The following is a 12370-nucleotide window of genomic DNA, read 5'->3' on the forward strand; positions in this document are numbered from 1 at the left end:
AAGCCAGGGCTAAAGAAAAGGCTGCCTGTTCCTCAGAGAGTGGAGAAATGATTAAACAGCAGTTTGTGCATGTGAAAGTTGGCACAGCTCGGCCAGGCGAGAGAGGGCCTGGAGAAATGTGTTGAGCAAGAGGTGGAGTGACAAGTTAACACAACCACGGAAACCAGCAATGACTGAGGAGTGATTATAAAGACCTTGGCATGGCGAACCCTGGGAGTTGTATAAATAGCTGTTCAATGTCATACCATAAATTTTCTTAAATACTTAATTTCTATGTTTCTGAGATAAACTATTTGTAACTAACAGACATCCATCAGACCCATTCCTTCTTCCTGTTGCTCCCAAAGGGATTTGTTCTTAAGCCTGACGTCCAGGTCAATTTGTATAAAATAAAATATTAAGTTTATATATTCAGAAGAAATAAGATCTGCTTTTCCAGTTAGGTCCCGTGTGAAGCTTGTTTTCCAGAGCTGAACTGTTAAAAGTTCTAGACTGTATCTGCATTGACCAACATACCATTTAAAAAAAACAAACAAAAATGAACATATCAATTTGATATAACAATGATAATAATAGGAAAACAGCAGCAGCAGCAGCAGCAACAATTTGTTAAGGGCTCTGTACAGGTACTATATATGCTGCTTAATTTCATCTTCACCATGCCAGTGGGCTGTAGGCAGTACTGTCCTCATGTTACACATCAGAAAACTTTGAATCAGAGAGTTTTATAATTTCCCTATAACAGTTGATATGAGGCAGAGTCAAGATTCAACACCTGGTCTGCCCAACTCCAAATCCATACTCTTTACTCACCATACAATATGAAAGATTTGACCAAATGCCTTAATTAACTGGCTGAATGACTAAATTGAACTGAATTCACAGATGGAGCAATTGTACATGTAGTCACAACTCTATAGTGAATATAAAATGAGGAAAAAGAATAAATTTATGAATTTATTAGTACTGGTCAGGATATGATTTTTTCTTTAATAAAAGTATGTTTGCCCACAGTGTTTCAAAAGCAAAAAGCATTTTGAAGCAATACTCCATTGCAGTAAGATTTTGCCTTGTAAAATACCCTAAACTGGTTTGCGGAGTCACAACACACTATGAGGGTACATATCCATGTGAATGATAGGATTTGCGAATCCTCTTGGCATTGAAGAGATGTGAATGGTGGTCCCATTTTATTCAGAGACCTCATTTTTATGTTCAGTTGGATAGATTCTAGTCATAAGACAGAGGGACTCTGTTTATACTTAGAGGAAGGAAAAAAGTCCTGCTTCTTGAACTATTATATCCCACTAAACCAAGTAGTATATTGCATTGTAAATTAAACTGGCCACATGTGGTAGTTTCTAAGTAATTCCAGGTGCCTGAAAGTTTGACCCAGCATAGGGAGTGTAATTTTCAGCAAGGTGGCCTTGGAAGCCAGGGGACCTTTCAGGCTAGACTCCACCCCTCCATTGCCCATCCCCATGTCCCCTTAGCTCCCTCCTGCCACCACAGTCTCTGAGTCACACTGAAGATTATGGTAAAGGTAGGGGGGAACAGAGACCATCACTAAAATATGTTTCTAACTGCCACCTATCTCTACTTATTTTTTCGGCAAGGACGCTATCAGTAGAGCAGAGATTATGGCATTTCAAAGATGCTCAGAAATTAGGTCCCATGGACTGACAAATTGTTTCCATGCACGTCCTGTTTGAGTGCTTCAATGAGGCAATTGTTTGGTCCACGATGATAGGGAATTCAGGGCCACCTAAGGAAACTGCTTCCCATCCATATTGACTATGGCTTTTGAGAGCAATTAACCTTGCCAAACCTCTCTCATTTGAGGTCCATCTCTAAGAGAGGTTTCAGACTATGTCTTCTCCTTCAAGGGGAGGAATGCGTTTCAGCATGAACCATAACCACCTCATTCCCAGCCCTTGGCCTGAGATGAGCCAGCATTTAACTGATTCTAAGAGTCTGGCAGACCAGGCAGCAACTGACCAAGCTCATCCAGAGCCTGCATGGCCTGTGACATTAGTGAGTATAAAGGCTCAAGAGTGCTCTTTTAGCCCAAGGATTGATAAGAAATACATTGCTTTCTCATTACTTTATACAGCCAGTTCTTGGTTCTTGATTAAAATCAAGGCAATAGATGTATTTGAAGAGTGATAAACTAAGTGAGGTGATCATCAAAAAGCTCTTGGAATTTTTCTGTTCTGTTTTGGTTTTGCAGATCTTTGGACAATCCCCCGACCCCATCACCTCCCCCACTTTATGTTAAGCAGGTCAAGGTGCACAGAAAGCAATTTTTCCAAATCAGTTCCCTGACAACCAAGAACTACTACCTAGAAGTGGACTAAAGACATGAGCTTAGGCTGAGCAAGTTGAGGGTTGAGACGCAGACGAAAAGGTTGATGCCCAAGAAATGAACAGGGAAGGAGGCAACCAGGTCATCACATCTAAGAACAGAGTTGATCCAGGGAGAATATGAAAGAGGGCCAATCATAAAAGATTGAGTTTATTTTTAAAGCATATGAAGGGTGAAATTCAAGTTTTGGGTTAATTGGTAGGAAGGATATTCAGTTATAATTGAATGGACCATAATGAGCAATGTTTAGTTGGGGTCTTAAGAGTTATGACAGTCATAATCCAACTGACGCTAATGAGAAAACAACTTGTGATTGATTCCATTAAATGTAGAACTGCAATAAACTTTTAAGGTAGAGAAAGATCAAAATTAACGGGTGGCTGATGCACACACAGAGAAAGGACATGAAATAAGGTATTAAAGACAAATTATTTGCAGAGCATAAGAGTACGATAAGGGATAGGATTAAAAATAACATTACATGAGTGTAGATGATAACATGCCTGAAATATAACTCCTTTCATCCATATGTCACTTACAAAATGACTTGAAGGCATGTGGGAATGTGAAAAGAGGCCAGCAGTTTCACTCGCCAGCTCTGCGGCTGGAGTAAGTCACAGAAGCTAATTAGCAGTGCATAGCAATGTTTCACAGCTATTTCAGTCTGGAATGGAAGAACAATTTCTCTCATTGAAAGGAGGGGGAAATTTAAGGTGAAGGTAATTGCTCAAATTGGATATTGAGCAAACACATACCACTAACATCTGTGGTTTGGAGTAAGGTTACTGCAATTATCTTGGCATTTTTAATGATTAGAAGAAAATGGTTCTTCACTTTTCTGTTTTCACCATGCAATCTTGGCAAGTAGGTAAAACACTAAAGAAAGTAAGGAAAAAGCATCACTTTACAAGATGTGGTTACTTCAACATGTAAAGAGCGGAAAGTGAAGGGTCAGTGTTCCGCAGTGTGATGGGAGTTAAATAAACGGAGTGTTTAGAAAGACAGGCCACCTATTGGAACAGCGTGCATCCGTCTGGAAGGGTGACTGGGTGAGAGACAAAAGGAATAGTGCTTCACAGTAATTAAGAGATTAAGAGAAGTGATCCGAAGAGAAAAGACAGAATCAGAGAGTACAGGAGAGTAACAAGGACTCGGAGAAGTGAGCGGGCTGCAGGGCTGGGAGAGAGGCTGGGCAGTGTCAGGACTCACCCGCTCCATCCGCGGTGACGATGGCCTCGGGAGAGATGCACACGCCGCGGTCGTAAACCGGCAGCTCCTCGCAGGCCAGGCTCTCTGGCCACGAGTGGCGGTACTTGATGAGGATGGGCTCACAGCCCTGCCGGGCCCGCTCGCACACAGACTTGCAGGGCTTGATGGGCTCGTGCTGGAAGTCAATGGTGCAGATGGGCGCGTACATGGCACAGAGGAAGAAGAGCAGGTCGGGGCTGCAGTGGGTGCCCAGCAGACCTTCGAACTGCTCGATGGCCAGGATGGCGTTGGCCTGGGTGCTGTGGTGCAGGTGGTTGGGCATCTTGGTCATGTTCCAGGGCAGGGACTTGCAAAGGGGGATGCGGACGGGCTCACAGGCTGCAGCCCGGGCTCCGGGCACGCGGAGCAGGCAGAGCGAGGCCAGGGCGAGCAGCCCGGCCCGCAGCAGCAGCATCCCTCCCAGGCTGCCGCAAACCATGATCCCGGCAGGACAGGGCAGGATGCAGCAGTGCCGAGGACGCCGAGAGGCCCGTTCCGCCGTCTCCTCCTCCCCCCTGGAACTGGACACAATGATCTGGGAGCTTCTCCTCCCCCGGCAATCTCACAACTTCCTTGGATCAAATTCCCCCAATGGGGTCCCACGAGCTTCGACGAGTCCAGCCGCCGCCGCCCCTGCCGCTCTGGCTGCTCTTTCCCGACGTCTCAGCCTTCTAGGGCAGCAGCATCTATTTATTCCTCGCTCCCTCTGGCAGAAGCATCAGACTTCACAGATAATCAGATGAGAGGAAAGCAAGAGAAAGCGAGGGAGAAATAAAAACAAAAGTAGGATTCAGCTGAGGTATTTGGAGCTTTGGGGTGTCACGTCCCCTGGATTACAAAACGGTGCTAAAAGAAGCAAGAAATTCTCCAAAGTGAAGAGGAGGACGGGGGCGAGGTGGGGGCGGGAGAGGAAGGAAGGGAAACCAGAGGGGAAAGACTCCTAATGGGGGAGGAGGGTGCAGCAAGAGTTTGCAAGTCTTGTAGGCTGAGCGAACAGATCCGATTTTTGGTGTGAGCAGCAGCTGCTGCGACAACCGCAGCTGGCGAGAGAGACCGGCGGGAGAAGTCTGGACGGGAGGCCTGTGCCTGGACCCGCCGCTCTTCGCTTTCCTACCTCCGGGCCAGACGGGCAGCTCCGCCCCCTGGGGCAGTCCCGGCCCTCCAACGCCCGCTCGCTTCCCTGGAAGGGAATACGGGACCGGGGAGAGAGGGTCGGTGGGCTGGAGGCGGAGGGGAGAGAAGCCTTGAGCAGCAGTGAGGATGCGGTAACCCAAGGCAGCTCTGACTTGAGCCGTGCACCCCCACACTGGGCAGCAGCCCCCTGGCTCCAAAGAAGAGCCCCCAGTCCCTCACTGAAGAGCCCACCCCAATTCCCCACGAAGGAGTCCCCCCCCTAGTTCCCCACTTCGGAACCCAAGCCGAGCCCCTCGCTCCCTGGAGATATTTCCTTTAAGCAAACTACAGCTTTACCTCTGTGAGCACCCGCTCTGCAGAAAGTCAGACCTGAGGGAGAAACACTTAAGGGATGTCACTTTAAACGTCCAAGTCGCAGAAAACGCGACCCCTGCGAGCAGTGGTGGAGCCTTATCAGCCCAGAGCTCCTGGCTACAGAGGTCTGCATTTTGAATAATCAGGTTGGGGGAGCTGCCTTTCATAAAAAGAGAATAAATGCCGAGCAAAGTTACAAGTCGGCCACCAGAAGCAAGAAACAGTTTTTTCCTTTTCATTTTTTCCCTTTGCCTTGCAAAATTAGAACTTTTGAGTTTTGCTTATTAAGCTTAAGAGTGAAAACTGCTTTAAAGAACTGGGACTCTTTTTTTTCTGTTTTACTCACTAAAGTAAATGGCACTTATTCTTTAGCTCCTCTCATCAACGATTTCCCCTAACGCTTGAGAGAAATGTGTGGGAAAATTACACCGCACAGGTAATAATAATGATGATGATGATCATGACAAAACCATTTGCATACAAATGAGTCCAAACTAGAGAAGAAAATAGAAAACAGATCCCCTCCTGGTCTGCTTCTTCCACTAATGAGCCGCTTCTCTTCCTCCCTCCACCCCCGCCCCGCCATCTTTTCAGGGCATGTTGTAAATGAATGACCTGCAGAGGCCCTGGCCCCTGCCCTTTGAATGGGAAATCACTGAGCGAAAGGATTGCAGACTGTCAGAAAACACAGCCTTCATTGAGAAGAGAAGGAAACAAACCCTAAAACAAAACAGGAAGTCACCTCTGCCCCACATCATTGAAGTATTTCCCTGCTTTAATCCAGCCATTTCTCACAGGCAGTAGAAGCAAAAAAAAGACGCCCCACTTTAGAGCACACAGGGGGATGTCAGTTTCCACTCCAGACCATTGACTTGATAGCACGTATAAAATGTCACTATGAACTTGAGTGGATGGAATTTTATCTCTAAAATAACCATAAATGGTAGTTTGTGACTGCAATAAATTATTTCAGAAGGAAGTTTGTTCCACTTAGGAGGAAAAAAAAAAACCCAGATGGTAGATAGGGAGTCATTTAGTTGGTATACAACCTTTGCCTGGTCTCCAATTAGTTACTGTCATTTAAGAAAAGAAAGCCAAAAGTTACATAAATGAATTAGATGAAAAATTATTCAGCAAGTAAAATTTAGAGGGAAAAAAATTTAAAAACAGTCAATATTAGAGCATCTGGGGGTTATTCTGTAAAAGGAAATGTAAGTGGGATTTTCAATAAATTAGAAGGAAGAAGTGAGGAGCAGACATAATAGATTGTTGGCTAAATACGTTTTCCTGTTCATAAATCTTAACAGTGTAAGAAGAAATGAGCTAATGTTTTAATGGTTCTAGAACTATCTGAAATAAAGTCTCTTTTCCTTCCCCTGAGCAAAAGTCAATTACCCCCACTGTCTAACATGTCCCCTCACAACTTTTCTCTAATAATTTGTCTTTATCAAAACCCAAAATAAATTTCATTGCCTCCCAGAAGCCTTTTTAAGTACCCTGCCTGGTTCTGTTCATTTTTCTAGTTAGTTCCCCCTTGAATATTGTTCATTTTTGCAAATTGTTCTTTAGCACCTGCCAATTTATTCCTTCAAAAAAAATTTTCTTTCATTTCATCTGGATGTACTCTGCCTTCCTAAATAACACATATGATTTTTTTTAAAGAAGAGAATTCATCTTCTATTTCTTTTGTTATAGGCATTTGAGAAATGTTGGCTGATGGAATTTGGAATGCAGTATTTTAAATATTAAAGTATACATGTCTTAAAGAGACATAAAATACAAATTGAGTAAATAGTGATAGCTAAGTTTGAAAAATAGGCTTCCTGCATATGATCATGGAGGAAACAGGAATCAGATATGGCACATAGTTTCCACTAGTGGATGAGCTGTACCCCCCAAAAGGAGTGCCTTGGAACAGGCCCACTTTTATTTATTTATTTTATTTATTTTTTTGAGGAAGATTAGCCCTGAGCTAACATGTGCTACCAATCCTCCTCTTTTTGCTGAGGAAGACTGGCCCTGAGCTAACATCCATGCCCATCTTCCTCTACTTTATATGTGAGATGCCTGCCACAGCACGGCTTGTTGAGCAGTGCAAATGTCTGCACCCGGGATCCAAAACAGCGAACCCCGGGCCACTGAAGGGGAATGTGCAGACTTAACCACTGCACCACCAGGCCAGCCCCCCCCAGGCCCACTTTTAGAAAAAATTAGGGGAAGACTGCAACCTGGTACCCCAGAGGAAATGCGTCATAGGTCATTTGTTTCTCTTATGTTCTATTTTACATGGTTTTATTTAACCAGCGTTTAACTGACAGAACACTGATCCTTGAGTAAGACTGCACCTGGGCAACAGGAGAGACAGCCGACTGCCTTAGACAGTTCCTCAGACCTGATGAAGAATTTCAAAGTAGATAATCTGCAGGCAATGCACAAGGGGCTGGAGAAGTGAAGCTTTTAAATGATATTCTGATGGACATAGCAACAATGATCTTTTACAACTCACTTTTTTAGAATTAAGGGTGAGAATCCAAGAGTTTTATGCAGTGGATTTTATATTTGAGAAAGTTGTCAAGGTGGCGAATGAAAATTATGAATGTACCAATATCCTGCACAGCGCAGCCCCAGCACCTTCTTGGGACTATGAATCAACCCTGGGCTAACAGCTGCTTAGGAAGTGCACATAGGCCTGGTCACGGCCAATCTGTCCTCTTAGAATGCACCATGACTCCATGGTCAGTGGCACTTCATTTAATTTCTTGACAAGAATTTCTGTGGCAATGTCAAGAAAAGATTTTGCTAGAGGTTGACACTGCGAAATAGCTATATTTCCAAAACTTAAACTTGGCCGATTTCCAAAAGAAAGACTTGCAATGCCTTGTTTCATCAATCATTTAAATATTAACGTTATTTTTCACGTTTAAATACACTGTAAACTTACACCAGGTTTGTGTTTGGAAGACTATCCACATCTGTCCTATAAGAAAATGTGCTTATATTCCTACAAGCAGGGCTGATATGTGAAGGAATTAACAACTAGCCCAGCATGGACATCGATCAGTTCCATTCTGTACCAACTGAGGATCTACCCTGGGTACCCAGGGAGCTAAGGAACCAGTGTTTCTTGAGTACCTACAGTCTGTGAGACACATAAACCACACGATGCTTTACAGGAGGTGTTAGTTCCAAGAAGAAGAAACTGAGGCTCAGAGGAATGAAATAATTTCCCAAAGTCTCACAGCTAGATAAGAGCCTATCAGAAGTGGGACTGGAATCCATGCTCTTTTCACAATTGCAACAATCACACTTCTTCCTGGGCAGAAAGGAGCTGGAAACAGAAGGCTCCAGGCTCTCTGTGAGCCTGGGTCTCAGCCTGAACCCTGACCATGCTGGTTGTCAGGCACTGGCTCTGTCTGCCCAGGAATAGAATGGGAAGCCTTGCACTTCAAATGGGGAGAACTTCCTGCTTCATGGGCTCTATCAGCGCTATTCTGTGGATCTAGCAATTCCTCGAGTTCCACTTTAAGAAGATCTCACCCTTTCCAGTCTCCAAGCAATCCAATAAAAGCATTCCACCTGTTAGCTACATCATCATTAGGGCAGCGACTCAGACTGTAGCCTGCAGCATAATCCCCTGCACGGCTTCTAAAAACACACATTGCAGGACCCCAGCCAGAGTTCCTGGTACACTGGGTCTGGAGTGAAGGAGGGGGGCCTGAGAATTTGCATTTATAATAAGTTCCCAGGTGTTGGGATACTGCTGTCCAGGGACAACACTTTGAGAATCACCTGTTTGAACTGATATTAAGCTCTGATTTACCCTTGGTAAACTCTTTTCATGCTGTAAAGACTTCATTATTTTATCTCCTGGTTATCTTTTCTTCCAGGGAATTTAGAAACAAAATTTCAGTAAAGCAGCCTAATGGCTAAATGACACTCTAAAAGGGGTATGGGGAGGTTGAGAGGACTAGATACCTCTATTAGTTACTCAAAGGCCATCCTAATAGCCCCAATAAGACTTGACAATAAAATCAGCTGGCTCTTTGAACGTCACATATTTTCCTAAAAGGTCATAGCACCACTCTACCCCCATTACAACAAAAGAACAATAGACCCAGCTTCAAAGAACTTCCAGAAGGAACCATAGTATCTTGGTAATGGAATGAACCTCAGCAATCTAGCCCACCACCCATTCTCCCTCCCTAACCTCCCAGCCCTCCATATCTTAATTTGTAGAGAAAACTCAGGGATTAAATCACTTATGCAAAGTCATGAAGTCAGTTAATGGCAGATAGCCATGCTTCCCAGTTTGATGTTCTTTCTTTTTACACTATCCTCCTTCTCTATTGGAAGCATATGTTTTTCTTACATTTGGAAACACCATGTGCCTATGTAAAATATATATGATAATTAAACATAATGGTGTTCAGTTTACACAATCCCTCAAAATCATCTAAACCTTCTAAACAGCCCAATAGGGTTTGGGGGTCCAGAAGGGGAGATGCGGGCCACATCCAACAGGACCCCGCACTGTAGCTCTCCCTTTGTCTAATGTCAATTGAAATCCAGACGATTCTGAATTTCTTTCTAGTCTCCTATTTAACAAGTTCTAATTACAGATCGTTTCTAGAATACCCTTTCTACCATCTTCTCTAGAATAGACATATACGTTTTTTACACATTTCATCTTATCGTATCTTTGAAAGTCTTGGTTTACTCCTCAGTTTCCCCTTTTACAGTGACAGAGGAGAAGTCAAGTGGCACACAGGTCTTTCCAACATAGGCTTTAGGCCAAGTTATGACATAAACAACTAAGTAAGTGACTGTGACCATCAAGGCCAAGTTAGAAATTGACTTAAAATGATCCCCACAGTATTAGAAATCCTGCAAAACAATCAATAAGAAGCCATAACCCAGCTACTCCTCACTCATCTGTGATGTGAAATGTGAGTCGTACATCTCATGTGTAACCTGGAAGATGAAGCAGTCTCTTCCATGGATATATAAATCAGGAGGACATGAATCTGCCAATTGTATCAATTGTTAAAGCCAAAGATTTTTTTTTAAGTCACGAATTTCTTCCTTGGTTTTGAAGAATAAATTGCTCGTCAGAATATCAGAAATGGCTATTGAAAGATCTCTGGGGTCAAAGTGAGATACTTCAAAATAATTTAAGCCATATAAAGGGCCCAAATCTTAACATGGATCCTCCTAGTGCTAACAGAATCTTCCCTGGAACTAGGCTTAGTACCCTTATGTCACCATATCATACTAATCAACTAATATACCCCACGTGGGAATCTTGACCTCCTGACCTTCCTGCTAACCCAAGAACATTAATCATCATGGGCAGTTTTCCCCTGTGATCCTTTCTAATTGAGGCCCTTAGCCCTGAAGGCAGCCCTTACTCTTCCCAACACCAGTTAATAACTCCACCTCTGGCTAATACTCTTTCGGTCTTTCTCTCCATTCTTCCATCATAAAGAACTGGATCATTATAATGTGACTCAGGCCAGAATTGTGGGAGCCACCCAATGCTGACAACCTGAGTAACTCAATAGCTGTCAGTAGTTAATTTGCTAACCACAACTCTCAAAAGGTGAATGCAGATACCTTGCCTCTTTCTTGGGATATATTTAATCAAATTTCACAGACACAAGACTTTTTTTTTTTTAGGTAACATTGGTTTACAACATTACATAAATTTCAAGTGAGCATCCTTGTATTTCAACTTCAGTATGGACCACACTGCCTACACCACCAAAAGTCTAAGATAGTATTTCTTAGAATGTAGCAATAGGAGGAGGCAAATGTGGATGCTTTTTTATTCTTCCTCTGTATTTTGTTCTGTTATTATCTGTCTGAAATCTATCCCTTGGAAATCTATTTTCCCTTACTCAAACTTTGGCTCCTTTTCTCATGTGTTTACTCACTAAGTTGGAAGCAGAAAGAGTTGGAATTAAGTCAGCACCAGAGAGTCATGTTTTAAATTTTGTAGATTGTATAATAATAGCAAATACTTATATAGCATTTACTAAAATTTACTATGTGCCAGGCACTATTGAAGCATCTAACTCCTTTAGTCGTCACAACAACTCTATAATATAGTAACATTATTATTCCCATTTTATGAATGAGGAAGCTGAGCCACAGAATAAGTAAATAATATTCCCAAATTCCCATGACTTAATAAGAGGTCATGTCAGGATTCAAATCCAGGCGATCCAGCTGCAGGGCCCATGCGCTTCCCCTCGGCACCGCATTGCCTCTGCCTGAAGGCTTCCCCTTCCACAGGGTCCATGAGGAGCCGTTGGCAGGCTTTAATATAAATGACCTTCCTACTGAATTGCAAGCCAGTCCCTCAGATATCTTTTTTATAACAGCTGTATTGAGATATAATTTGCATACCATAGAGTTCACCCTTTACAATATACAATCCAGTGGTTCTTAGCTGATTCACAGAGTTGTGCAGCCGTCATCATGATCAATTTTAGAATATTATCATCACCCCCAAAAAGAAACCCATACTCGTTAGCAGTCGTTCCTCATTTCCCCCCAGTTCCTCCAGCCCTAGACAACCACTAATCTATTTTCTGTCTCTATAGATTTGCCTATTCTGGACATATATATGCCTATTCATATAATGGAATCATATAATATGTGGTCTTTGTGACTGGCTTCCTTCACTTTGCATAATGTTTTAGGTTCATCTATGTTGTAGCATACATCAATACTTCATTTCTTAGTGCTGAATAATATTCCATTGCATGGATATACCACATTTTACTTATCTATGTATCGGTTGATGGAAATTTAGGTTGTACTCACTTTTTAGCTATTATGAATAATGCTGCTATGAACATTTGAATAGAAATTTTTGTGTGGACATATGTCCTCATTTCTCTTGGGTATATTCCTAGGAGTGGAACTGCTGGATCTTACAGAAACTCTGTGGTTAACCTTTTGAGAAATTGCCGAAATGTTTTCAAAGTGGCTGCACCACTTTGCATTCCTACCTACAGTGTATAAGGGCTTTAATTTTTCCACATCCTTGCCAACGCTTATTATACTCAGTCTTTTTTATTACAGTCATCCTCGTGGGTATGAAGTGGCACCTCATTGTGGCTTTGATGTGTCTTTTATGAATGAGTAATGATGTTGAGCATCTTTTCAAGTGCTTATTGGCATTTGTATATCTTCTTGGAGGAAATCTATATTCAGATCCTCGTCATTTTTTCATTTGGTTGTCTGTTGTTGGTTTGGTTTTTG

At 42.8% G+C, this 12370-nt stretch overlaps 1 protein-coding gene across 1 annotated transcript in view; it reads right to left on the reverse strand.

The window, feature by feature from the left end:
• FRZB (frizzled related protein) overlaps positions 1-4918 on the reverse strand; it is a 31766-nt gene extending 26848 nt beyond the window's left edge. Inside the window, exon 1 of the mRNA XM_001501395.6 lies at positions 3575-4918. Coding sequence (XP_001501445.1) covers positions 3575-4052 — 478 coding nt within the window. The 5' untranslated portion in view covers positions 4053-4918. The remainder of the gene's footprint in view (positions 1-3574) is intronic.
• Between the last annotated feature and the right edge of the window lie 7452 nt (positions 4919-12370).

This window comes from Equus caballus, chromosome 18 (assembly GCF_041296265.1).
Source record: "Equus caballus isolate H_3958 breed thoroughbred chromosome 18, TB-T2T, whole genome shotgun sequence".
In the NCBI taxonomy this organism is placed as follows: domain Eukaryota; kingdom Metazoa; phylum Chordata; class Mammalia; order Perissodactyla; family Equidae; genus Equus; species Equus caballus.